Raw genomic sequence first — 27416 nt, 5'->3', positions numbered from 1 at the left:
TGCTGATTGCCCCCTTAAGGATAGGCCTAGTTTACAGATAAATATTTGCTTTTGCATTTCATTTACTTGAAATTGGAGTATAAAATGGGAAAAGCAAACGAGAACTTTAAAGGTTTATTTTCTGTGGCATTTTAAACTCCACAGGCTGTGTTTTGGGATTATATCCATGTTGCTAAGATATTGTTCTGCATCTGTTGGCATGTTGAATGTAAAACTCTGGTTGTTTAGTGATGGTTAAGCTCTTTTCACAGACTCTCTGTGTGCCTGAGATGAGAGCGTTGGAGACCCTGGATGATAAGAGCGTTGAATCCCTCATGCTGCTCAGATCAAACCCAACTCTATATGGTGTGTCAACACCGGGGGTGGCCAGCGGGGGACTCTGTACACTAACATATTGCTCACCATATGTCTGCTGGAATGGACAAGAGAGTGATGAGGAAAGTTTAGATCAGTCATGGAAATAAAAATGCTGAAAACAAATTTAAAAAATAAGTACTAGAGTTTTGTTGCGGGTACATCTCGTGCAAAATAATATTGCGATATTGTCGAGCTGATACGATATATTGTCAAAAATAATATCCCGATATGTAACTATAGATTTTCTTTCCCCCATCACTACTATAGATGTAGGCTATAGAACAGACAATCCTCCGAAGATATTTAACGGACTCCAACTCTTTGCTGAGTGGCTGGGGGATAGAGAGGACGCTCATTCTCCTCTTTCTCTTGTTTTAAAGAGTTTGGACCATGTTTGGGAGTTGCCCTCTGTAGTTGGATTCCATTCTGTTGTGCAGATTTGAGCTTCAGAGTAGAGGCCATCACGGGGCCAAAAAGTTGGATCCGTTCTGAAATGGACATGGGGCTTTCCCATCCGGACCCAATATGCTTTCCCATCCGGATCCAGACCTTGTCCTCTCCGATCCGAGTGAGGGAAGCAGCAGAAAAGAACATGTTTTGAGCTAGTTTATTAACCGGAGCTGATAAAGCGCCAGGGAATGGAGGTAGAGAGAGGTGACGCTCTAGCAGGAGCCATGCTGTTTGTGTCGGCTATCGGGAGTGTGTGCGAGTGACACGGAGAACGGGAGGGAGGCAGAGACATCAACCAACCAAGCCGACTCGCGCCATAGTAGACTAATAGCTGCCATAGTGGATGATAAATCACCCAGCTATGATTATGTGCTACCCACCCATCTTGACTGCATCAAACCAGGAGAAGCTAGTTAAGCTTCTCCTGGTGAGATACATCAACTCCGTTCAGAATATAATGTAGCAGCCTACCTGTCGACTCTGGGTTGTTGTAGTCTATCCTTCCCTTTTTAACTTTTAATTCCATCTTCCATTGATTAGATATCTCCCAACTTTTGGCCCACACGGAGGCTCTATGACTGTAGCCTATTGCTGCTTTGATGACTTATGATTGGCTAACAAAAGCAAAAATCAGCAGCATACATGATAAAATGTCTCTCTTTACTGCAGCAGTCACGTTCGGATCTATATGGGTCCTTCCAGACAAGTAAGTTAAAATTACACATACCCGAGACCAATGACAATCAAAACAGATCCGACAAAGACACGTGACAATATTTAGAACAATGGATCCGGACCTACTCGGGTCCCGGATCGGTTCTCGGTGATTCGTGTACAGATGGATCTGTGAATACCTCTACTTCAGAGATAGTGGAAGACATTAATATGAAGTTTGCAAGTCATTGATGGCAAGATGGTGCCATTTTCTAGCTCTTAGCCAAGTTTGACATTACTGCACTGTTGGTGCCAGAAACGCAAACATTTCGCTGCATCTGCAAGTCTGTGAACGCGACCAATAAACTTGAATTTGATTTTGATTTGACATTGGAATGAACGGTTCTACCATGATATATCAAGTGTTCTGGGGACTGCTGATAGCTGCTGTGCATGCATCAATGTAGTCTAGAGGGGGTAGTCTTTGTGTTCAGGCTCTCTGATTGGTCTCTGCTCTCTCTCTCTCTCCCTCTTCTCTCTTTCTCCATTTTTTTCTTTGCATCACTCTGACCAACCCCCTTCCCACCTGGTAGCAAACCCCCTTCCTCCTTAGCTGTTGACCTTTAACACTGTGCTGACCTGTGACCCATGTGGTCATTCTATCAGGCAGATGCTGCTCATAGAGACTAGAGCCCCTCACAATGGGAGACTCTCTAGGTCTATGTATGGATTCAATCTGTAAAACCCCACACTGCGCTGCAGCTCTCGTTCTTCTTCTCCGATATTAACTCTCTAGTCTGTGCTGTGTTTCGCCATGAGTATCTGTCCCAGTGAGAAGCCGTCTTGGTCATGTGTAGGGTAGCCTAGTGGTTAGAGCGTTGGACTAGTAACCGGAAGGTTGCAAGTTCAAATCCCCGAGTTGACAAGGTACAAATCTGTCGTTCTGCCCCTGAACAGGCAGTTAACCCACTGTTCCTAGGCCGTCATTGAAAATAAGAATTTGTTCTTAACTGACTTGCCTAGTTAAATAAAGTTAAAATATTTGTAAAAAAAATAAGCTCTACACTGAGGAACCAGAAGGCTGTTATATCCTCCGATCAGGATGTAATCACTCAACCTTTCACAGTATATTAGACCTGCCTGTCAAGGCCTGCAGCCTCTAAAGTGGACCAGGTATTCCCCTCTTTACCATATATAATTTCTTTTTTGGATTGAGGGAACCGAAATCCCCAGGTTGAATCAAATCAAACTTTATTTGCCACATGCGCCGAATACAACAAGTGTAGACTTTACCGTGTAATGCTTACTTACAAGCTCTTTAACCAACAGTGCAGTTCAAGAAGAAAATATTTACCAAGTAGACTGAAATAAAAAGTAATAATATAAGTAACACAATAACAATAACGAGGTTATATACAGGGGGCACCGGTACTGAGTCAGTGTGCAGGGGTACAGGCTAGTTGAGGTAATCTGTACATGTAGGTGGGGGCGAAGTGTCTATGCATAGGTAACAAACAAACAGCGAGTAGCAGCAGTGTGCAAGAGGGGGTGGGGGTGTCAATGTAAATTGTCTGGTTGTGATTTTTATGAATTGTTCATTAGTCTTATGTCTTGGGGGTAGAAGCTGTTGAGGAGCCTTTTGGTCCTAGACTTGGAGCTCTGGTACCACGTGCCGTGCTCTAGCAGAGAGAACAGTCTATGACTTGGGTGACTGGAGTGGTGTTAGCACAGTGCACACACTTATTTGTGTGTGTGTGTTTTAGGAGCTCAGCTTGGTGTGTCTACATCTGTGTGATATCACCAATCACTGCTATTTGCACCTCGGGGGCCTCATGCTGGAGAGGGGTGTCGGGGTGATGTCCCGCGGCTGAAGAGAGGAGATAGATTGCAGATTCCTCCGTAAGAGCCGAGGGTGTAGCATGACATTAGTCCAGCACTTTCCCCTGAGAGCCACAGCTCCTAGACAGATTACCAGTGTACAGAACAGCCACTCAGACAGAGACGGAGGGTGCTGGGGTCTATTGTCCAACACTGGTCATTACTAGGAACTGATGACACTTCCAAGGTTTTATTCTCAGGCAAACACAGAGCCCGGAGCCCTTAATGAAGCCACAGTCCTCTCATCTTTATCTGGGCAGGCCACAGTTAGAGTTTTGTGTATCCACTTTACAGCCTTCCTCCACAGGGTGATTTTATCAATCTCTCCTGTTAATTACAATGTAAGGGCTGGAAGGGAAGACATTTTACAGTCAAGCCAAAGAGATCCTGGACAATGTTTGTTATAAACACGAGTGAGAAAATACATTTTGCGGTAGCTATAAATAGATATTTGGAAAATACAGTGTGTCCTTTTGAATAATAGCCTACAACAATGTTAATGTCCTTATGAGCCTTTCCTGTCTTTTATCCAGCATGGTTATTATGGTTATTACTTCTGTTGTTCAAGTTCATTGTTGTCATTATTTGTATTTATTTCTCATTACCAGCACTCCTCTATCCCGAGTGAGTTCTATATAATAACCCTGTCCTGTTTTGAAAAGAAACATCACCGTCCATGAGTGTCAAGATGGTTCATTGGATTCACATTCATAAACACATACATGGCCGATCTATCTGCAGAGATTGGTTCCCCATCAGCATGGCGATATACAATGGGAGGAGGGGCCTGTCGTTCCATGCTGTGTACATTGTGAAGATATCAATGCCGGCGCCACGGAGCGGACGACTTCATGAGGAGGGAGGGGCAGAGAGAACAGAGGGGGATCAAAAAAGCTCAGTGAACCCCCCCCACACACACAGGCTACCCCCTCTTGTCCCCCTTCTGTTGAGCATGCATCTGCCTCACCCTTAGTGAGCACACAGAGAGGAGTGCCAGTATGGAGGTGGCCAGCTATGGAGACGCAGCAGATGATGATGGGAAGTTTAGTCCCCGCTCTTTCAGATCACCTGACTGAGTCATAAAAAGTCCCAAGCTGCCGCTTGTGTTTCTGTTCATGATTGTTAAGCTATTCACATTTGTATTTGTCAGCAGAGCCTTTAGCTGCAGTATTGTTGTTTTTTTGACACCTGGAGTGTAAAAAGAGAGCCATCTCGGATGGCGCTGCATGGAGAGGTTTGTGAGTGTGTCTAGGGTGACGGTGAGGCTGGTTATTGTTCTGTATGGACTGTGTTGCTCCTCAGTGTAGGGTATTAGAATTGGGAGATGGAGATGAGAGAGAAAGGGATCAAAGTCACTTCTATCTTTCACACTGCATTGAAGTGAAAATGCAGTGTCTTCCATGCAGGTAATCGGGATTAACTTTGAAAAGGAATAATGGAAAAGATGAGTTCAGAAGAGTAATAGCGCCCACACACTACGGCTCTTTATATGATTAGCAGGATGGCTGCATGATGCCAGTTCATTGTTTACCAAATGGTTTTGATGCTGTAATGACCTAATATGCATTAAGACCTTAAACAGCTGGGCATCGCTCGTCAACAAAGTACTCTCACAATTGCAAGTTCAGTTTTTAATGCAGGATGTTCTTTTCAATGAGGACCTTTGCTTAAGGCCATATGGGATTTTTGTTTTATGTTTTCCATTTTTAGGGTTGTTCATATCGGGAGACTGGTCTGGTTTCACACATTTTGCACTGCTGGGGCCCAAAATGATTTGTGGATAAAAATGAATATGTGAAAATGAAAAGAACCTGACACTCTCTCAGCAGATGCCTCCCACACGACCTCTTCTGAGATCTCAGTCCTTTGAAAGTGTAAGAGTGCACGTCCTTCATACATCTTCTGGTCCTCTTCTCTTCCTGTTAGTGGGGCCTTCTTCTTCTTTATGATGGAGGTGAATAGGACTTTTCTTTTTGGGAAGAACCTTTTTGGGGATACTCTTGTAACTCATCAGTCTAACCTGTAGTCTGTTCGCTGCTTTGTATGCAAGGCAAGCAACCTCGTGAGTGGGATTCCTCAAAGTATACTTGCGCTCTGTTGCTAGACATTTCGCATTCACCTTGTTTTATTGCGCCCATCGTTGTTAGCTACATCTTCCCATGATGATTGAACAGTAATCACTCTCAACACTAATTTCCACCCTTATCTTTTTGCTGGGAATAATGTATGGCCTCAAGTGTCAAAACTGGCCAATGTATCCAATTAAAATGATTTCCAAGGTAGTCTTCTCCTGTGGGGCTAATGCATCACTCTCCTCTTCCACTTTAACGTTACATAAGAGGCCAGGCTGGTTCTTTGTGCTTTGACCAGAGAAGCTGACAATCACCTTTGTACAAACTGGGGAAAAGCATAATCAACGTCCATTATACCGGTCTAATGTGTATAATTTGGGATAACTCCCCCCTCTTATTTCAATTAGTCTACTGTAGTGGTAGAGATCAGTAGATGGTCATTTTGTACCTCTAGGCAGCATGAAGTCTCAACCAGAGGTGAAATCAGACAATATGCTGACGTGATCTCTGAGAGAGGGGGGGATCAGACAATATGCTGACGTGATCTCTGAGAGGGGGGATCAGACAATATGCTGACGTGATCTCTGAGAGAGGGGGATCAGACAATATGCTGACGTGATCTCTGAGAGGGGGATCAGACAATATGCTGACGTGATCTCTGAGAGGGGGGGGATCAGACCATATGCTGACGTGATCTCAGAGAGAGGGGAGGGATCAGACCATATGCTGACGTGATCTCAGAGAGAGGGGGATCAGACAATATGCTGACGTGATCTCAGAGAGGGGGGGATCAGACCATATGCTGACGTGATCTCAGAGAGAGGGGAGGGATCAGACCATATGCTGACGTGATCTCAGAGAGAGGGGAGGGATCAGACAATATGCTGACGTGATCTCAGAGAGGGGGGGGATCAGACCATATGCTGACGTGATCTCAGAGAGAGGGGAGGGATCAGACCATATGCTGACGTGATCTCTGAGAGGGGAGGGATCAGAACCGTTATCTGACCTCTCACATGGATGCAGTCTAAAAATAATAGAGAAGGCTCTTCCATAAACCATAAAGTGCTTTAGGCAACTAAATTCCATTGCTTTTAAAGTTTTTGCCTTTTTCTTTACTACTGTGCAAAAGAACTGTTGATATTTGACCGCATCATCAAACACAAGGATTTTCACATCAAAACCATAAAATGAGTCCTGTGTGAAATGACTTCTCTCATTGAAAGTGATCGCAGATCACTGATAAAATGAAGTGTCGGTCGTGATATAACCATCCGTTCCAAACTATGAAAAAGGGGCCTGTCTCTCATGACAGAGCACATACTATCCTGTATGGTGGAGATGAAAGTGTATGGCTGACAGCTCTGACAGCAGTCTTTGTTGGTCCTCCTCTGTCCCCAAATCCCAGGGCCGGGCCTGGAGGAGGGCGGGCTGTGACAGTGGTCTGTGGTGTGTGTGACAGGTGTAATCTCCCTGTTGTACGGTCCACTGCTGCTGTTTCTTCGCTGTGCTGCTGAATGGGTGTCGAAGAGATGGCTCTGGGGGTGTCTGCGTGGGGGTGTGTGGGTTTGCTTTCATGTGCATGGGTGAATCATCTGTGTACCCGTGTATCATCGCTGTAGTATAGGGGGACGACGCATGAGATGGGGAAGGTGTGTACTGTGTGTGTCAGAGGCATGCTCAGTTGTGGTATAATCCATAGCAAGTCTCTCTTGGGTTTGCATGTATCGCCTGGTGGTGGTCATATTGTGCACTATTGTACATTTACAAAGCAGACAGCAGGAAACCCAAAGGTCCCAGACGTAGAGAAATAAAACCAACATCGTCTTTAAGATGCAACTCCAGTTCCTTTTCTCCAGTAAAATGTGGTTTCTGTCCCGCTGACGTCTGATTCAGTTTGCCACTAATTACTAGAATGCTGTAATATTAAGCCTAGCTACATTGTTACATTGTTTTGACTGCAGGCTGCAAAGACTTGACATTTTGTCCCTCTAAAAATACAGCTGTAACATGATGTTCACATAGTCATTTTGTATCAATTCTTGCTAATATTGGTTAGCCAATACTCTTCACACAGCCCCCAGGCCTCAGTCTGGCCAGCAAGATTGTACATTATTTGTCTACCATTATCTTAAAAGTGTTCAGTGTTTATGTGAAGTCATGATAGCCAAGTTCTGCTTTGATAAGGTTTCATTGGGGGCTACTGTACTGCGGTGTTGGGGTTCAATGCATGGGGGTAACTCTTGTCCCCTTGGTGGTGAGAGGTGTGGCAGCCATCTTGTCTTTTCCTCTGACACTCTACTCTGTTCCCCTCCTCAGATTGAGAAGATCATGACGTTGATTGGAGCAGGCATTGATTTCTCTAGAGACCAGCAGTACTCTACCCCAGGTAAGATGAGTCCCTCACCCTAAGCATTTTACATGACTAAAGATATTATAACAGCATATGCAATTCATCCACTTATTCCACTTAGTGAAGATGGTACAGGTCAAATTTCCCCTGTCACTTTTATTTAAGAACATCCATACTTAAATTCCCTGCTCTGTTATTGAAAACTGGATTTTCAAGTAAGCCTATTCTAATATACACTACATGACTAAAAGTATGTGGACACCTACCTGTTCATCAAGCATCTCATTCAAAAATCATTGGCATTAATATGGTGTTGGTCCCCCCTTTGCTGCTATTACACCTTCCACTCTTCTGGTAAGTCTTTCCACTAGATGTTGGAACATTGCTGCGTGGACTTGCTTCCATTCATCCACAAGAGCATTAGTGAGGTTGGGTACTGATGTTGGGAGATTAGGCCTGGCTCGTAATTGGCGCTCCAATTTATCCCAAAGGTATTCGATGGGGTTGAGGTCAGTGCTCTGTGCAGGCCAGTCAAGTTCTTCCACACCGATCTCGACAAACAATTTGTGTATGGACCTCACTTTGTGCATGGGGACATTGTTATGCTGAAACAGGAAAGGTCCTTCCACAAACTGTTGCCACAAAGTTGGAAGCACAGAATCGTCTAGAATGTCATTGTATACTGTAGTGTTAAGACTTCCCTTCACTGGAACTAAGGGGCCTAGGACCAACCAAGAAAAATAGTCCCAAACCATTATTCCTCCTCCTCCACCAAACTTTACAGTTATTCTCCTGGCATCTGCTAAACCCAGATTCAACCGTTGGACTGCCAGATGGTGAAGCTTGATTCATCACTCTAGAGAACGTGTTTCCACTGCTCAAGAGTCCAAAGGCGGCGAGCTTTACACCACTCCGGCCGACACTTAGCCATAGATACCCATTTCATGAAGCTCCCGGCGAACAGTTCTTGTGCTGACGTTGCTTCCAGGGGCAGTTTGGAACTCGGTAGTGAGTGTTGCAACCAAGGACAGGCGATTTTCACGAGCTACGCGCTTCAGCACTCGGCGGTCCCGTTCTCTGTGCTTCTGTGGCCAACCACTTTGCGACTGAGCCGTTGTTGCTCCTAGATGTTTCCACTTCACAATAACATCACTTACAATTGACCAGGGTAGCTCTAGCAGTGCATACATTTGACAAACTGACTTGTTGGAAAGGTAGCATCCTATGATGGTGCCAAGTTGAAAGTCACTGAGCTCTTCAGTAAGGCCATTTTACTGACAATGTGTGTCTATGGAGATTGCATGGCTGTGTGCTCGATTATATACACCTGTCAGCAACGGGTGTGGCTGAAATAGCTGACTCAACTAATTTGAAGGGGTGTATTTTGCACACATTTACATACTTTACATAAACATGACAACTCATTCTCCTTAAGACTCCCAAAACCAATCTTTCTGATGTCCAGCTTGACATTAGAAAGATGGTGGGTGTATATATATATATATATATATATATATATATATATATATATATATATATATATAAAGAAATAAATTAGTTTCTCTCCTCTAGATTTGATCTCCCTTTTATCCTCTTGTGTAATTACAATCCATCCCAGTTAGAATGATGTGCTCTGTGAATCCAACCCTGTGTCCCTGATGCTTTATGATTACAACTCTTCATTACCCAATTGGCTGTTTTGACCCAGATGATTCAACAAGTACCTTGTGATTTTTTTAGTTTGTTCCATTTCATGGCTTTCTGTTTTCTTCAAAGCCACATCCATTAGTCTTAATAAAGTGTAATAATAAAGTGCTGGCTTTGTTGTTCACGCCATGGAATCCTATTTGTGTGTGTGTGTGCGTGTGTGTCTAGTCATTCTGTTAGGGAAGTCACCACCACCACTTCATGTGTATACTATTTGGGCTTTGTAATGGTCCCTGGAGACCAGTCATTTGATCCATGCGAATGGCTTAAGGCCGGGGAACTGAGCCGGCTATTGAAAGATACAGTACATACCTGAATAATGATAGCCACACTGGCGGTATAGAGAGCGTGTGGAAAGTGATGAATGGAGTGATGTTAGTGATGACTGAGCCAGAGACACAAAGGTACCATCCGGGTGGGCAGCTGGCTCTTTGAATAGCACATAAGAGGGACCTATTATACAAGTGGGTCGGTCACAAGAGATTACTTTAGTGCCAGTGAAGGACATGGCTTTATTTTGAATGTAGATCAATAGTTGAGTTGAATCGACCATTGTCAGAAATGACCTTCAACAATTCCCAGTGTGTTCTACGTAGCCTAAGCAGAAGGTTTACTGTAAAGACATGGATCCGTTTGGCTCACACTGAGGCTGGCCTTGGTTTATAGGCTGTCTATTCAGACACTTTTCTGACCCAGATTGGTACGCCACTTCTGCTGGTTTTGCCCATGTTTCCTTTGTGGCTGTAGGACAAAATGGCTAAACTAGGAAGGGACCAGGTGTATTACTGTAAATTGCAGTGACTACTGCAGTGAATAATGTATACCACACATGTTAGCCTGCAATACCGTCTGCAGCACTCCTATAGCATGAAGCTGGCCTGTCCTTTAGGTCTGATGGATGGTCACTCGGGGACCATGGGACTGTGGTATTGAACCAGAACCATGTCCTCCATCCCTGTCAGCCTCCTCCCCCATCCTCCCATTTTCTTCTCTACAATATGCTTCTCCCTTAAAGTCACAGAAGGAAGATGAACTAGCCTAACCCAGACTCTTAAGCCAACGGCTATATTCCAATGAGAAGAAAAAAAAGAAAACCGTTGGCCATCTCGTTATTGCATTCTGGCAGTTTTTTGCTTGTTTGTTGTGGTCTGCTTTGAAGTGAGCTGTTAAAATATGAACAGGCATGTATGTTAGGGGATGAGCTCATGTTCCCTTGCAGACTTGCAGGAATTAGGCAAGCCCACTGCAGCTGTTGTTATTACCCTGGCCTGCTCCTTATGTGGTTGTTTGGGTTGTTAACCTGCCTCTGAATTAGTCTACATCAACTACAGCATCTTAACCACCAGCTAGACCTGAAACTGGTGTTCTCTATGGCTCCCACTCCCCCAGCACTATCTCAATGAACAGTAACGGTGCTGAGGTAAAATCACTGGGGAAACCAAGCCAGGGGGAAAAAGCCATATTACAACCGATGTGTTGTGAGAATTGTGTTGTTTGCTCTATAACCCGCTAGTTCATATAACTTGCCACCGTAATATATATATAATCTGAAACAATAAGAAGACACAGTTGCAGAATACATTAAACTACGTCATTGTTTCATCACAAAAACTGAGAGCAACCTCTGTCTAGTGAAGTCCACATTAATCCAGGTAGAATCAGGAATTCCCCAGGGAAGCTGTCTAGTCCACTTACTTTCTTCAATCTTTACTAGCGACATGCCACTGGCATTGAGTAAAGCCAGTGTGTCTATGTATGCGGATGACAACACTATACACGTCAGCTAGTACAGCGACTGAAATGACTGCAACACTATACACTATACACGTCAGCTACTACAGCGACTGAAATGACTGCAACACAACACTATACACGTCAGCTACTACAGCGACTGAAATGACTATAACACTCAACACTATACACGTCAGCTACTACAGTGACTGAAATGACTATAACACTCAACACTATACACGTCAGCTACTACAGCGACTGAAATGACTGCAACACTTAACAAAGAGCTGCAGTTAGTTTCAAAATGGGTGGCAAGTAATAAGTTAGTCCTAAACATTTCAAAAACTAAAAGCATTGTATTTGGGACAAATCATTCACTAAACCCTAAACCTCAACTAAATATTGTAATGAATAATGTGTCAATTGAGCGAGTTGAGGTGACTAAACTGCTTGGAGTAACCCTGGATTGTACACTGTCATGGTCAAAACATATTGATACAACAGTAGCTGAGATGGAGAGAAGTCTGTCCATAATAAAAGCACTGCTCTGCCTTTTTAGCAACACTATCAACAAGGCAGGTCCTACAGGCTCTAGTTTTGTCACACCTGGACTACTGTTCAGTCGTGTGGTCAGGTGCCACAGAGGGATTTAGGAAAATTACAGTTGGCTCAGAACAGGGCAGCACGGCTGGCCCTTAAATGTACACAGAGAGCTAACATTAATAATATGCATGTAGATTTCTCATGGCTCAAAGTGGAGAAGAGATTGACTTCATCACTACTTATTTTTGTAAGAAGCTGTCTATTTAAACTAGAGGTTGACCGATTAATTTGGGAAGATTTCAAGTTTGCATAACAATCTGTAATCGTCATTTTTGGACGTTGATTATGGCCGATTACATTGCCTTCCACAAGGAAACTGCGTGGCAGGCTGACTACCTGTTATACGAGTGCAGTAAGGAACCAAGGTAAGTTGCAAGCTAGCATTAAACTTATAAAAAAAACAATCAATCTTCACATAATCTCTAGTCAACAGTTTATGATATTACTAGGTTAACTAGCTTGTCCTGCGTTGCATATAATCAATGCGGTGCCTGTTAATTTATCATTGAATCACAGCCTACGTCAACTTCGCCAAACGGGTGATGATTTAACAAAGGCGCATTTGCGACAAAAAGCACAATTGTTGCACGAATGTACCTAACCATAAGCATCAATGCCTTTCTTAAAATTAATACACAGAAGTATATATTTTTAAACCTGCATATTTAGTTTAAATAAATTAATGTTCGCAGGCAATATTACTAGGGAAATTGTGTCACTTCTCTTGCGTTCACTGCACGCAGAGTCAGGGTATATGCAACAATTTGGGCCGCCTGGCTCGTTGCAAACTAATTTGCCAGAATTTTACATAATTATGACATAACATTGAAGGTTGTGCAATGTAACAGCAATATTTAGACTTGGGGTTGCCAACAGTTCGATAAAATACGGAACGGTATTTCACTGAAAGAATAAACGTTTTGTTTTCGGAATGATAGTTTCCGGATTTGACCATATTAATGACCAAAGGCTCGTATTTCTGTGTTTATTATATTATAATTAAGTCTATGATTTGATATTTGATAGAGAAGTCTGACTGAGCGACGGTAGGCAGCTGCAGGCTCGTAAGCATTTATTTAAACTTTACTGCATTTGCCTGCAGCTCTTAGCAATGCTTGATCACAGCACTGTTTATGACTTCAAGCCTATCAACCCCTGAGATTAGGATGGCAATACTAAACTGCCTATTAGAACATCCAATAGTCAAAGGTATATGAAATACAAATGGTATAGAGAGAAATAGTCGACGTGTCATAATTCCTATAATAACTTCAACCTAATATTTCTTTACTGGGAATATTGAAGAACTGGGAATATTGAACCACCAGCTTTCATCTGTTCTGAGTATAGCTTAGCTTTTTTACATGGCACATATTGCACTTTTACTTCTCAGACACTGTGTTTTTGCATTATTTAAACCAAATTGAGCATGTTTCAATATTTATTTGAGTCTAAATTTATTTTATTTATGTAAGTTCAGTATTGTTGTAATTGTCATTATTTCAAATATATATATCGGTATTGGCTTTTTTTGGTCCTACACTAATCGGTATCAGTGTTGAAAACTCATAATCGGTTGACCTCTAATTTAAACTACTAGCACACAGCTCAGACACCCATGCATGGCCCCACAAGACGTCTCTTCACAATCCCCAAGTCAAGAACAGACTTCCTTTTAAAAAAATTTTTTTTACCTTTACCTAACTACGCAAGTCTGTTAAGGACAAATTCTTATTAACAATGACGACCTACAGGGGAACAGTGGGTTAGCTGTTCAGGGGCAGAACGATAGATTTGTACCTTGTCAGCTTGGGGATTCGATCCAGCAACCTTTCAGTTACTGGCCCAACACTCTAACCACTAGGCTACCTGCCGCACAGTACTAGAACCATGACTACATGGAACTCTATTCAACATCAGGTAACTGATGCAAGCAGTAGAATCAGATTTGTATATATATATATATATATATTATGAAACAGCAGGAACTGAAGAGACACACACAGAAAAAGACACACATACGCACACACATTCTACACACACATTTTGTATTATAGATGATGTAATAATGGTGTAGTGGTGTAATAATGTTTTATAATGTACTGTTTTATCTTTTGTTTTATGTGTTTGGGCCCCAGGAAGAGTTGCTGCTGCCTTGGCTAATAGGGATCCCTCATAAATTCAAAGCATTTGAAATGTAACAAACAGTTGCTTGACCATGCTGTAGGTCATGTAAGTAAGTGTTTCTGACATTTTTGGACTATTTAATAATAATAATAATAATAATGAGCCTTTTATTTAACAATTCAAGCCAGTTAAGAACATATTCTTATTTACAATGACGGCCTACACCGGCCAAACCCTACACCGGCCAAACCCGGACGACGCTGGGCCAATTGTGTTCCACCCTATGGGACTCCCAATGACGGCCTACACCGGCCAAACCCGGACGACGCTGGGCCAATTGTGTTCCACCCTATGGGACTCCCAATGACGGCCTACACCGGCCAAACCCGGACGACGCTGGGCCAATTGTGTTCCACCCTATGGGACTCCCAATGACGGCCTACACCGGCCAAACCCGGACGACGCTGGGCCAATTGTGTTCCACCCTATGGGACTCCCAATGACGGCCTACACCGGCCAAACCCGGACGACGCTGGGCCAATTGTGTTCCACCCTATGGGACTCCCAATGACGGCCTACACCGGCCAAACCCGGACGACGCTGGGCCAATTGTGTTCCACCCTATGGGACTCCCAATGACGGCCTACACCGGCCAAACCCGGACGACGCTGGGCCAATTGTGGTCCACCCTATGGGACTCCCAATAACGGCCTACACCGGCCAAACCCGGACGACGCTGGGCAAATTGTGCGCCGCCCTATGGGACTCCCAATGACGGCCTACACCGGCCAAACCCGGACGACGCTGGGCCAATTGTGTTCCACCCTATGGGACTCCCAATGACTGCCTACACCGGCCAAACCCGGACGACGCTGGGCCAATTGTGTTCCACCCTATGGGACTCCCAATGACGGCCTACACCGGCCAAACCCGGACGACCCTGGGCCAATTGTGTTCCACCCTATGGGACTCCCAATGACGGCCTACACCGGCTAAACCCGGACGACGCTGGGCCAATTGTGTTCCACCCTATGGGACTCCCAATGACGGCCTACACCGGCCAAACCCGGACGACGCTGGGACAATTGTGTTCCACCCTATGGGACTCCCAATGACGGCCTACACCGGCCAAACCCGGACGACGCTGGGCCAATTGTGCGCCGCCCTATGGGACTCCCAATGACGGCCTACACCGGCCAAACCCGGACGACGCTGGGCCAATTGTGCGCCGCCCTATGGGACTCCCAATGACGGCCTACACCGGCCAAACCCGGACGACGCTGGGCCAATTGTGCACCGCCCTATGGGACTCCCAATAACGGCCGGATGTGATACAGCCTGGATTCGAACAAGGGACTGTAGTGATGCCTCTTGCTGCGCCACTCGGGAGCCCTGTTTACTAAACAACCATTGATTTAGAACCATATTTTAATTTATTTCAACATCATCAAATCACCTATGCTTAGTTTAATACAGTGAAAACGAAAAGATACCAAAAACTATTTAGTCCAATCAAAGTTAGCGAATTATGTGGCTGTCCATGGTACTGATTTGTGTGATGTGTGTGCATGTATATACATGTGGCTCACCCTACTTGTAGAGAAACGCCAATGACATCCTCCTCTCTTTCATGTTGATGAAAGGGTCTATGAATCTCATACAGTACACACTTTTTTAGTTTTTGTTGTCCTAGGCTACATGGCTAAAATGCTTGCTCGCTAGCTAAACTTCCTTTCATGGGCAACATTGTTCCAGGCCAGCTAGTTAACATTAACCTTCTACATCTAACTACATATTGAACTTCCATCCTCTCAGGCCAGGTGACAATGTATGAATTTATGGTTGGCCGGTATGGAGAATAAAGTAAAACACAAGTCCAAATCCAAATCTCCATCCAGGGCTAATTTTGGAAATTGATTTTAGCTAGGTAGCTAGCCACCAGAGGACAACAAGATGCAACAATTTTTCAACACTTTTGTTGTTGTTGGTGCACCAGGACCATTCACAGTTGCGCTCACTCAGTTTAACTCAATGCTGATTGGCTATTATTTATTTAAAAACAATATCAAGGGAGGCCAAATGCTTGCTGGCTTCCCTTGCATTCAATGTTATGGGTGGCAACAATGTGACCAGACAGCATCAGATAGATGGACTTGGGCTACAGAGGCAGAGGGGCTCCGTCTTGCTCGCTCGATTTGCTTTCTCCGGTGAGATACATTCAGCCTCTTACGAATTGAAGGAACATTATGAAACACAGAGAGACACAAGAAGCCTGGCCACTGCTGTCAGGAGATCATCATGGGACCTGCAGCAGGAAATACTTATTTGAGAAAGGATATTTTTTATGCTCACCACGTGAAGAGGCACTGTACTGTTGTCTCTCTCTCCTCTGCTCGAGCCCTGTGTGTTCCTCTTTCTTCACAGGGGTGGTGGTAACTAGCAGGGGGTGCTGGTCCCTGTAATACCGGTCCCAGTGCCCTTGTCCTTCATTTCCTGCTAGCTGATGAGTTTCTTAGCAAGGACAGATGGAGAGGTTTCCAGAGTATGAAAACAAACTAAAAGGATTGAGATCAGAAGAGCAGGGAGCAACAGTGGATGTAGTGAGGAACAGGGGTCCATGTAGGTGCTTGGAATGGCAGCAGCTCACAGACCATGAACAGCAGCCCTGCAGTGTATCAGAGGGAAAGGGTGGGAGAGAAGGGAGGGAGTAATGGGGAAGCGCGAGTGAGGCGGGGAGTGAGAGCGAGCAAAAGAAAGCGTGAGGGAGAGGAGAGGAATCGCAGGCAGAAGTACAGTGAACAGTCAGGACAATGGAAGGACGCCACCCCGAGCATCTCTAGGATTGTGTGTGGACCGTTCGTTTGCCTGAACACCTTGTGTTTTAACACAAGGAGCTGCTGTTTTAAAGGAGGGAGCTGGTGAATGACACTGTGTGCATGAAGAGCAGTGTAGCCTGGAGACTTGAAACTGGTTTAAAAAGCTGGATGAAGTATAAGACTTTGGAGACTTGCTAGATTTGTTCCTACTTGGACGTGTGCTGGCTGTTTGTTTGTGTGCTGTGTGGAAGGACAGGTGCAGAACTCTGTGTGGACTCTGGCAAGTCATTGTGTTTAAACAGGGTCCCAAACCATATTGATTGTTATATAGATTGTTTTTGTATTAGTCTGTGTTAGGATTTGATGTCTTTGTATTGATGAGTTTGATATATCTTAGTGCCTCATTGAGGCACAGAAAAAGCATTGCATCTCAAGTGCTCCTATTTAAATATTTAAATGATTTGCAGTTCATTTGAATGATACTAGACAAACTGTGTAAGAGGCGATGGCAGATGGCTGCACTGGGGACAGATTATTTTAGCCGGGATGTTTTAATATTCAGCTTTGCCTTAAATTAGTCATGTGGATCACAAGTCACGAAAGCTTCTGACCGTAGCATTCTAAACGATTAGGATTAACGCAAAGGTTCATGCATTGAGTTGAGCTTTTATCAGAATGAACTACTTAATGTATTAGATTTAAATTGTTCACAGGTCCAGAGTCAAAGCACCAGCTCAACCTTTGCTCATCACAGCATAGTGCATTCCCTGTTTCAGGATCCACAAGGAGGCCTGGAGTTAATACCAAGCATAGCTGGTAGACCTGATTTGATTTATCATAGTCATCTCAAGCTCATTTATCGTCATTCTCTGGTTTTCTGTTAGTACCTGTCGCTCCTCTCTGCCACGCTGGGTTTCCTGATTCACACGTCATGTGATCCAGGTGGGAGATTCCTGCCTTGTGCGTGACCGTGCGTGTTTGATCTGCTGAATGTGAGGAGGAGTGTGGAGAAACAGGGATGGGCTATGGCATGCACTGTTTTAATCACCCATCTCAGTACTAAAGGACTTCTCACTGGGCCGGAACCAATCGCCGTACTTCTGATACGCTTCTCTCTCGTTTCAGAGACACTCTCCGTCATTAACAACTAGAGCAAATTAGCAGGAAGATGAATCTGCATGCTTGCAACTTTAGACAGAATAGCCTGTTTCCTGTTTTAAGTTAACTCATCTTGGAGTATTAATGCAATTTGTTTTGTGGATATGGAGCATTTTGTCTATGGTTGTCGTTCTAAGCAGAACAATGTTACATGTGTGGCTGTTCTCGACTCTGTTCAATCTACACCTGTTTTTGAGTGGGTTTGAGCTGGTGAACGCAGCAGTCTGGACACAGGACTCATACTGTTAACCAGCAGAGGGGACCCCAAACCCCCTCGACACCCAACTCAGCTCCTGAGACCCAGGGGTTTGTTATTAAACCCGATCCTAAGTCATTGGTTTGGCCCCCGCTGCTGTGCGGGAGCCAACGCATGCCCACTGTGGTGCCATCGCCAAGCTGTCTCCCCTGCCCTCTTGGTGCTGGTGCGCTCGGCTCTGCTGGCCCAGGATGATGTGGCAGTGCCATGTGTCGTCGTCAGAGTGCCGCTGCTACCGGCTCAACGGCTTTTCCCTGCTCAAGCGCTTCCCTCTGTCTGCAGGTGGGGCAGCTGGTCGGCTGCTGGACCAGCCCGTGGGAGACTGGCTGGAGCACGTGGGGCTGCCGCAGTACGAGAGCAAGCTGCTGCTCAACGGCTTCGACGACCTGCACTACATGGTGAGTTACTAGTACACATCCCTTCTCTCTCTCTCTCTCTCGCTCTCTCTCGCTCTCTCTCGCTCTCTCTCTCTCTCTCTCTCTCTCTGTATCACTGTCATTCATCTTCTGTAATTCTCTTTTATTTTGTTCTACCTGCCTACCTACTTTCATAGTCAGAGAATCAGTCTTCTCCTTCTCCTCCTTCAGTGGGTATTAATCAAATATCGTTGCAGCCATCCGTTAGCCTTAGCAGATCCCATTAGCTTTCCCTGTAAATTCCAATTTACTTAAACCCCCCTGAGATTCCTGCCTCCTCCTTTCATTCAATCACACCTTTGTGATTCTCCTCTCTGCATTAAGACCCAGGTCCTCAAGGGGTCCTGTCCGTCCGTGTGTGATGTCTTTTTCAGATATGTCATTCACATACAAGCTTTTTGAAATATTGCCTTTTGTTCAATCACAAAGGTTATGCCTGAATTGCATGATGATGAAGCTTTTCTTTTAAAATATTTGAAAAATTGTGTTTGTTTATGTAGCGAACATTCCATCCAATTTGCCCTGTACATTAAATGACCTGCTTCGATGACATCAACAACATTCATCTCAGAAAGGTAGGCCTTTAGCCCTCCTGACAGGACTGTACCAGTTGGTTGGTTTGATGCCTATAACAGGCTGGATGTTGATTAGATTTATTGGGGCCCCTCCACTCAGTGGCTGTCTGATTAGATGATGTTCACCCGACTGGTGGTGACAGAGGGCATTGGCATCACATCCCAATAATGTGATGTTCCTGTTTACTGGGCCAGCGGCTCTAAATACCTCTGTAAACGCAATTAAACCAAAGCCTTTAAAGATGAAAAGACCAGTGAACTCCCTAGGCTCCCTTTCTATCAAACGCACACGCTGACAGTCAGTCACGAATGCCTTGAATAAATTACTGTCAAATATTTTCAAGGACTCTGCCACGATAAAAAGAAAGAGCCGCAGTCAAGAACATGTCACAGCGCCGCAGATGGAGCAGTCAGGCTCGAGGGGGGGGGCGGGGGAGCAACATGGGGGCGGGGGGGACACATGGGGGAAGGGGTATTGGGGGCGTGTGGAAAGGGTTAACACGAGAGCTAACTAGGCTCTGTGTTAACGGAACAGAAAGCTGCACAGTGCACACCAAATCTATTCAGCCTATGCCCAGGTTTTACATGACCAGTGTTATCACCCTGCTGTCAGCAGTTATGTGTTTGATGTCATTATTGCTGTTGGGATCACCATTTACCTCCGACCACACTCTCACCTTACAGCTGCTCAGCCAATTCCCGGCACGGTCTCAAATTCATTCACTCGCAATCAATTGGCTGCCTGAGTACCAGCTGCTGCCTCACCGTAATATAACTATCTCAATAACCGTCGGGCTGGTGTTGCCGGGCCGACGGGGGTTATCCAGCCCCCAATGTGCTGCGTTGTTGTTTTCAGGGGGTATTGATGCAGGGGAGGATGGAGGTCCCAGCTGGCCTGGCAGGGGAGTGGGCTGCAAGGTGTAAATTAGTGGGCAGTGTTGTCCCATCTCACCAAGGCTTACCGCTGTACCTACACACACACACAGCTTTTGTTTTTGTGTATTTTCAGGATTTTTTGGGCGAGTCAAATGGATTCCCGTTTAAAATCCTATATCCCCTAACCCATGAACCGAACCTTAAACCTAACCCGTAAGTCTAAAATACCATTTGAACAAATTTGGGCACATGGAAAAATGTCCAGACTTGTTGTTTTCCTACCATGTCCAGACATTCTGGTGACTTGTCAAAACATTGTGGTCCTGATAAGGTAGGAAAACATGTACACACTCACACACACACACACTCACACACACTCACACACACCTCCCTGAAACATTAATTTCACTCTCAGATGAGTGTGGTGTGAGTGTGTCCGTGCTTCCCCCTTAAAATATCTACAGTCACAGGTGCTGAATGTGTCCTTCCCTACGTAGAGGGGACATGATGCATTACCTACCGTTTTTAGCAGAGTGTTGGTGAAGGGATGCAGTCACAGGTGCTGAATGTGTCCTTCCCTACCTAGAGAGGACATGATGCATTACCTACCGGTTTTTAGCAGAGTGTTGGTGAAGGGATGCAGTCACAGGTGCTGAATGTGTCCTTCCCTACGTAGAGGGGACATTATGCATTACCTACCGTTTTTAGCAGAGTGTTGGTGAAGGGATGCAGTCACAGCACTTTCTGGTTCCAATGTCTTTACTCTCTTCTCCCGACAGTGAAGGTCAATGGGAAGTGTTGATTGTCTGCTGTAGTTCCAGTGATTTACGTGAGGGACGGTCATAAATTGTAGCCGGAGTGGGTCGACGGAAAAGACCGCCTTCCCTTGTTCTCTCTCGTTGTATTTCCTGTTCATTTTTATCCTCCCTCAGTGGTTTTTCTTTGTCTCTGATCTTGTCACACAAGAGTGGATCAAATTCACCCGTGGCTTAACCACAACCTCAGAGGCAACAGCCTGACCATGTGCCGTTTGGCCTGGGTTCATGATTCCCAGCCTTGGCCTTGTCTATATTGGCACTTTGGTTTGATGGCTGAATGGAGCAGCTGTGTCAGAGTGGATACACTACATTACCATGCACCTGCTATGATTATCTTTAATGAACTGTTGCATCATGGGAGCATATTCAGCATAGGCAGGCAAATTGCACAACATTCTCCAGTGTGATTTTTAGAGGGCTGCTCTCTCACACCTCCTGATTGGTGTATTTCTCTGGGTCTCTGCACAGACTCTGGAGCTTGGGGGAAGGATGTGGTGTTGGGAAGGGGTGACAGGTTTTGGGCTCAGATTAGTCAACTTTTCTCTCCATCCCACCCTCTCTTGACATCAAAACCTGTGTTAAATTTGAAGCTCTGTCGGTCTCCTCTTCTCTCCCTCCCTGCCTTCCTCACTCCTCCCTTATCCCCTCATTTTATTCCTCCTCTTTCTGGCAATTCTCGTCACTGACAATTTCCTTTCTATTTTCCTGGGCTCAGACCACCTGTTTTGTTCCATTCTGTAGGAGGGATTTGGACAAAAGCAGTAACCATTTTGTAACATTTCTCATTGTCAGCTATTTCAGTAAATGGGTGACCCTTTTAAGGGTTCTCAATGTGTGCCTCCAAATCAGAAGTTCCTTGTTGTTACTTTCCAAAGTGCTCCCACCCGCAGGACTCAGTACATTCTCTCAGACGTGGGTGGATTGGTTTGTAATCAATCAAGCATTTCAAGCTTGAGACCCATATAAATAAATGTAATATATTTGCTCGGCGGTGCGGCTGTATTGGCTCTACAACAAGTACCATTTCATGCATGCTAAGCACCAGTGACTACATCCCTCCCTATGCACTATGGATATCTGATGTGCAAAAATCATCAGGGAGGCATCGAGAGGGTGTGTCTTTGTGTGTATTCCAAGGTCTTCTTCGGGTCTCTGTCTGGGAAACAATGTGTATGTTTGTCTGCTCTTGCCAGCTGTACTGGGCCTGTAATTTTAACCTAATTTGGAAGGAAGTTGATATTCTTCACCAGAAGTAATGAAAACTGTACTTAGCAGGCAGATACATGTATTTATATTGATCCCTGGACTTCTGGCCCATTAGCAGTAGGTTGTGAAAGCTGCACATAAGCACCTCATACACCCCTCTCATTAATAAACCTTCCCAGCACTGAGCACCACATGTCGGCCAGTGGGGTACACAAACATCACACACTCTAAAAATGTCAGTCTTAAGATGCCTAATAGAGTGAAGTTTGATTACGAAGACTGATTTGCCAGCTGTTCAACAACTCCGATTTTAGGTTCAGCTACTCAACGTATGTGTTGTCAGAAAATGAAATGACAATCCCCCCCCCTTCAAATCATACTGACTGCACAAAAATACATGTAGAATTGAAAAGATCGTGGCCATCTGAAGCTTTTACCCTTGGTTATGGGGTGAGTCCGTGTTGGAGTGTTGTGATGTGTGGTCTACAGAGCAGCCTTGACAGTTCCTAATTAAACTCAATTTATTCCAGCAGGCAAAGTACTGTGATCTCTCCTTGGCCGCGCCCACCACCAAAATCAATACGATAACAGTGATTGTATTGTGTTGTCGGACACAAGCGAAGGAGAAGCCCTTTATAAAATGAATGAGATGCGTTTCTCTATTGACCCAGAGGGAATGAGTGGAAGAGGCAAGCATCCCTTCTAAGACTCTCTCTACTCTGTATGCTGACAGTAAACGGGTAATGCCTGTCGCAAAAAACGACACTTCCTCTTTGTACATAAATTACTAGTCTAACTCAAGGTGCATTTTACTAGTGGCAGGTGCTACTGTGAGGGAAACAACACTGAGTTGGCGTTCACAACGTCTCAATCTTTTTCGAGGCTCCCGCTCTGTTGGTGAGCCTTCACAGCAGTAGAGCGCGTGTTCATCATTGCAGTCAAAAGGAATGAATATCCTTGAAGTCTCTGAGGTCAGCAGAGGAGGCGCAGGCATACACAGTAGCGGTAATGATTGCCCAGGGAAGAAGACTGCTGCTCGGCTTGTAATCAAACATCACAATGATGGCAATGAGCAACATCAGAGGAGTGGCGCAGCCAGCCAGCCAGCCAGCCAAACAGTCTTCCTCTGTGAATACGCCAGCCTGTGTGATCCTCATAGTCCAGTCTCCCTCTCTCTCTTCATCTCTTCTGTTTGTTCGTTCTCTAGGCACAAATCAGTCACGTAAGGAACACTGCAGCCTCTGATGACTAGGTAATGGTAATATGGTAATGGCAGGACAGACTACCTGCCATGCCTAATCAACTCAAGGAGAGCGGAGGAAGGGCCTACGGGATTTTTACATTGTTATTGTGTGCATTTAGACATTCTAAAAAGGACTAGCTCAAAGTTGTAAGTTATTTTGTTGACGTCCATTTGTCAAAACGAATGGACATTTTAACAATCTGCATACATACCCCCACACAAACACAACACCTTTGATGCCCCTCCAGTCATTTGATTATTTAGTTGGCATAACATACTGTAGGTGGGCTAGTCCATAGCGAGGCTAACTGTCTCAGTCCCCCAAGCTCATGACCCTGCTTCTGAGAGTGAACAATTGGTCTGGAGCAGTCATGCCCCTCAGGTGTAACGCTAGGCAGAACAATCCAAGCAGAGGGAAAGCAGAATTCTAATGAAGTGCAAGGGAGAGCAGAGGGAGAAGAGCTTTACTGAGATGTATGTAACGGAGGACAAACTATGACAGGAAAACAACAGTTTGATCCATTAGGTACATTATATGTTGTAACAGAGGTTAGCAAGGACCGTTTTTGAACAAGGCATTGTGTAATTGGGGTAGAATAATGTAGGTTCCTGTACAGCTGGTCCTTGAAGTCTCTGTATAGTTAAAAAGCGGGGTAATTCTTCAGGAGTTTTATAACTTTTCGAGGACTTTTCAATTGTTGAATTGAGTTCTGTTCACTGGTGGTGTAATCTAAGATGTCCTTTATCACCATTTTAGCCACCATTTTAGATTCCTCTGGCATCTAATTTCCCCATTCACTGAAGCTTATCAATAGCAAAAAGGGCTGTCTAGCTTCCCTTTACTCACCCTTGGCACTTGTTCTAAAATGTTTTGCATTCCTGAGATGAATCAATCGGTTTTGATAATTTTGTGTCGATCTCATTTGATGTACAGGTTACTGATTTACAAACACCCACGCTCACTCACATGCTACTTTACTGTGCATTAAACATACTGTACATTGCACATACTATGCATACCAATGGATGGACACAGGTACACCACAACATACACATGCAGTTAATGGTTCAGTCCCCTATGCTGCAGACAGTAAAGTATTCTTACTATAACCTGCAAAGAGAAAACATTAGTCAAAGGGCTTTAACGAGATTACCCCGTAGAGTTCCTAGTCATTTGAGTCTGAGACTCTTGATCACAAGTTCTCCTGCAGTTTGAGGCCATGGATGAAGGGATTAGAATAAGCTTTATACAGGTGGAGGTGAATGTTGGATTTTGTCTCATATCAGGCAGTTGGAGAATTTCATCCACTTAATTGCCTTTTATTAGGAATTGGATAATCCCCTTCAAGGTTCCTTTGTCATTGAGGCAAGGGCACTCCTCTAGTCTCCGTGGTAACTGGGGTAGATGTGGGGAGTTGTCAGAGCGGTTTTAGTACAGTATGTGTGTCAGGATCAGAGAAATGCAGTCAGCCAGGGATGAGGGATTGTGTGTTACTGTGTTAGTCCTAGAAATCAGCTCTGTATCGACATGTATGGCAGCCTCTGACCCCATCAGTGACTGACAATAACACTGCAAACACACAATGTCCGATTGGTCAGACCAGCATTGAATAGTCCTTACCACAGGTACTTCCTGTTTTGGTTTCTGCCTATAGGAAGGGAGGAGCAGGATGGAGGTGTGATCTGATTTGCGAAAAGAAGGGAGGGCAGGGAGGGGCCTTGTAACCATCCTGGAACGGAGAGTAGCAATGGTAGATTTTTTGAAGCGCGAGTGGCGCAGGCGATGTGTTAAAACTTCGCTCGTGTTATCTTCAGATTTCCTTTATTAAAGTCACCAGCTACAATAAATGCGGAACCAGGATATGCATTTTCCAGTTTGCACCAAGTCCAGTATAGGTTCTTTAGAGCCGTCTGTAACAATGTATTTGAGAAACAACAAGTGCTCATTGTGCAAATGTAGGCTAACAACCAACCCATCTATTGAGAACAACATTATGCTATCACTCAGTTGAATAACTCCCCCTTTACATTTTGGATCCTCATATGGCCTCATTTGAAAATAAACTGACATGTATTATTTACCATTGGCTTGGAGCATTTTGCCACTCACTGACTCCCTGGCCCAGCATTAGCAGTATACCAATCTGTGGCAGTACGTGATCCATAGAGGTCTTTGGTATACTGCACCTATACTGCACCTGTGTAACGTTATTGAATCCTGGTGCTGATGTGAGCGGTAGCTGCTCCTCCTTTAGCATTCCAAACACAGCATCAGCGATGTACTCTAAACACTCCACATGTAGATGGCGTGGGCAGCTCTGCTCTTGCTTCATTCCACTTCATCATCAGCTGGAGAGAGATTCATGAATTGATCAGTTCAGGTCTGAGTGTAGGTGTGCTCCGAGCCGTCATTCCACTATGAGTTATTAGATGAATAAAGGAAACATTTTTCTTTGTCCCTGATAAAATAAATAAAATAATAATAATAATAATTTGATGGCCTCTCCCTTATGGCTCTTCTCTCTCTTTCTCTCCCTCTCTCTTTCATTCTCTCCCTCACTCTCTCTCTCCCTCTCTCCCCTTGTTTTCCCCTTTGCCTATCTCCCATTAACACACATAATCCTAACAGAGTGGATAATACCTGAGTCATGATCTTTACACACGCTCCGGTTAATACAGTAGAGCCAAAAGAAAGTGCACACGCACACAGTTATATGCACACAGTCAGTCCCTATGTGCCTGCCTCCCTGCCATGGCTGAGCCACAGGGAACAGCAGTCCACTCAGCAGCCTTTTGTCTTAATGACTCATTTCACCCCGTGTAGATTCCACTGTGCCATAGGCACACACACTGATGACCCCTCCCTCCTATCCATCTCCCAATTTCCCTCCCCTCTCCATCCCTCCATCTTTCCATCCCTTTGACTCTGCTCTCATGGTGGGATTAACACAGGGCTCATACACAACACTGCAGATGATCCTAAGTGTGTGTCACCTCCCAAGTTGATGCTCGTACAGTAGCAGATTTTCAGCAACTTAATGCACAGTGCGTACAGTACCTCACCTAGCTAATTGGTCATTTGAGTAATGGCAAATGATTCCTCTTCAGACCAATGGATGATGGACCCATCGAGTGACCCCGATCAATGGCACTCGGTGGAGGGAGGCTCCTTTCAGTCCCCTTCACCCTACTGTCCTGCCATTCCCTGATTGATCCATTGATTAGCGATCCGTTGCTCCTGCCTGGCTGTGCCAGCCTTGGAGATGGTATTGTGTGGGACTGTAGATGGTATTGGCCCACCCTCACCCCTTTCTAATGCCTGTCTCCCTCCCTCCCCCATACACTTAAATTACATTTCATTTAATGTATTGATGTTTATTACTGTACAGTATGTGAACTCTATGGGAGAGGAGGGTCAAAGTTCTTGACACCCCAGAGGAATTGACCCCTTCTTTCCTCAATGACAGCTTCTGGGCAGGTAGATCAATAACCACCCATATGTTGGGTCTTTGTCTTAGTCCCGTTTTATTGTGTTAGATTTAACCTAAAAGCCCTCCAACACTAAAATGATACGTTAGATTTCCATTGATTATATGGAGAAAACCACTACCTCCATTGAATTAATCATTGTGTTATCAAATTCCTTGTCTGCAGCTAAGCCTGGCGTTATGGCGACATTGAGACCATGTCGATAGGATCATTGTGATGTATGTCATTCTAACCTGAACTTCCTCTCTCTCTGTTACAGGGTAGTAATGTGATGGAGGAGCAGGACCTGAGGGAGATAGGCATCACAGACCCAGGACATCGGAGGAAGATCCTGCATGCAGCTCGATCCCTACCTAAGGTTCCCCCATGGCCCCCTTGCAGCATTATAGCTCTACTAGTTAGTGTGACTGGCCCTGACTGTGTGGGGTCATTGTGTGACTGTGAGCCTCCCCCTGCAGGTGAAGGCCCTGGGCTGTGACGGCAGCAGCTCTCTGTCCTCCTGGCTGGACCTCCTGGGCCTGCAGGAGTACCAACACAGCTTCCTGTCCAGCGGATATCGTAGCCTCGACTGTGTCAAGAACCTGTGGGAACTGGAGATTGTCAACGTGAGTGTGCCTCTCTGAAATGTAGT

General features: G+C 44.9%; 1 protein-coding gene across 9 annotated transcripts in view; it reads left to right on the top strand.

Moving 5' to 3' along the window:
* LOC115102304 (ankyrin repeat and SAM domain-containing protein 1A-like) overlaps positions 1 to 27416 on the top strand; it is a 119938-nt gene that overhangs the window by 81288 nt on the left and 11234 nt on the right. For all 9 annotated transcript variants that reach the window (XM_065005427.1, XM_065005424.1, XM_065005426.1 and 6 more), the window contains 4 exons: positions 7731 to 7800; positions 18445 to 18560; positions 27045 to 27143; positions 27244 to 27390. In XM_065005427.1, the coding sequence (XP_064861499.1) occupies positions 7731 to 7800; positions 18445 to 18560; positions 27045 to 27143; positions 27244 to 27390 (432 nt within the window). The remainder of the gene's footprint in view (positions 1 to 7730; positions 7801 to 18444; positions 18561 to 27044; positions 27144 to 27243; positions 27391 to 27416) is intronic.

Source organism: Oncorhynchus nerka, linkage group LG20, assembly GCF_034236695.1.
Source record: "Oncorhynchus nerka isolate Pitt River linkage group LG20, Oner_Uvic_2.0, whole genome shotgun sequence".
Lineage (NCBI taxonomy): Eukaryota > Metazoa > Chordata > Actinopteri > Salmoniformes > Salmonidae > Oncorhynchus > Oncorhynchus nerka.
The sequence above is the reverse complement of the archived record's forward strand: the minus strand, read 5'-3'. Positions and strand labels throughout refer to the sequence as shown.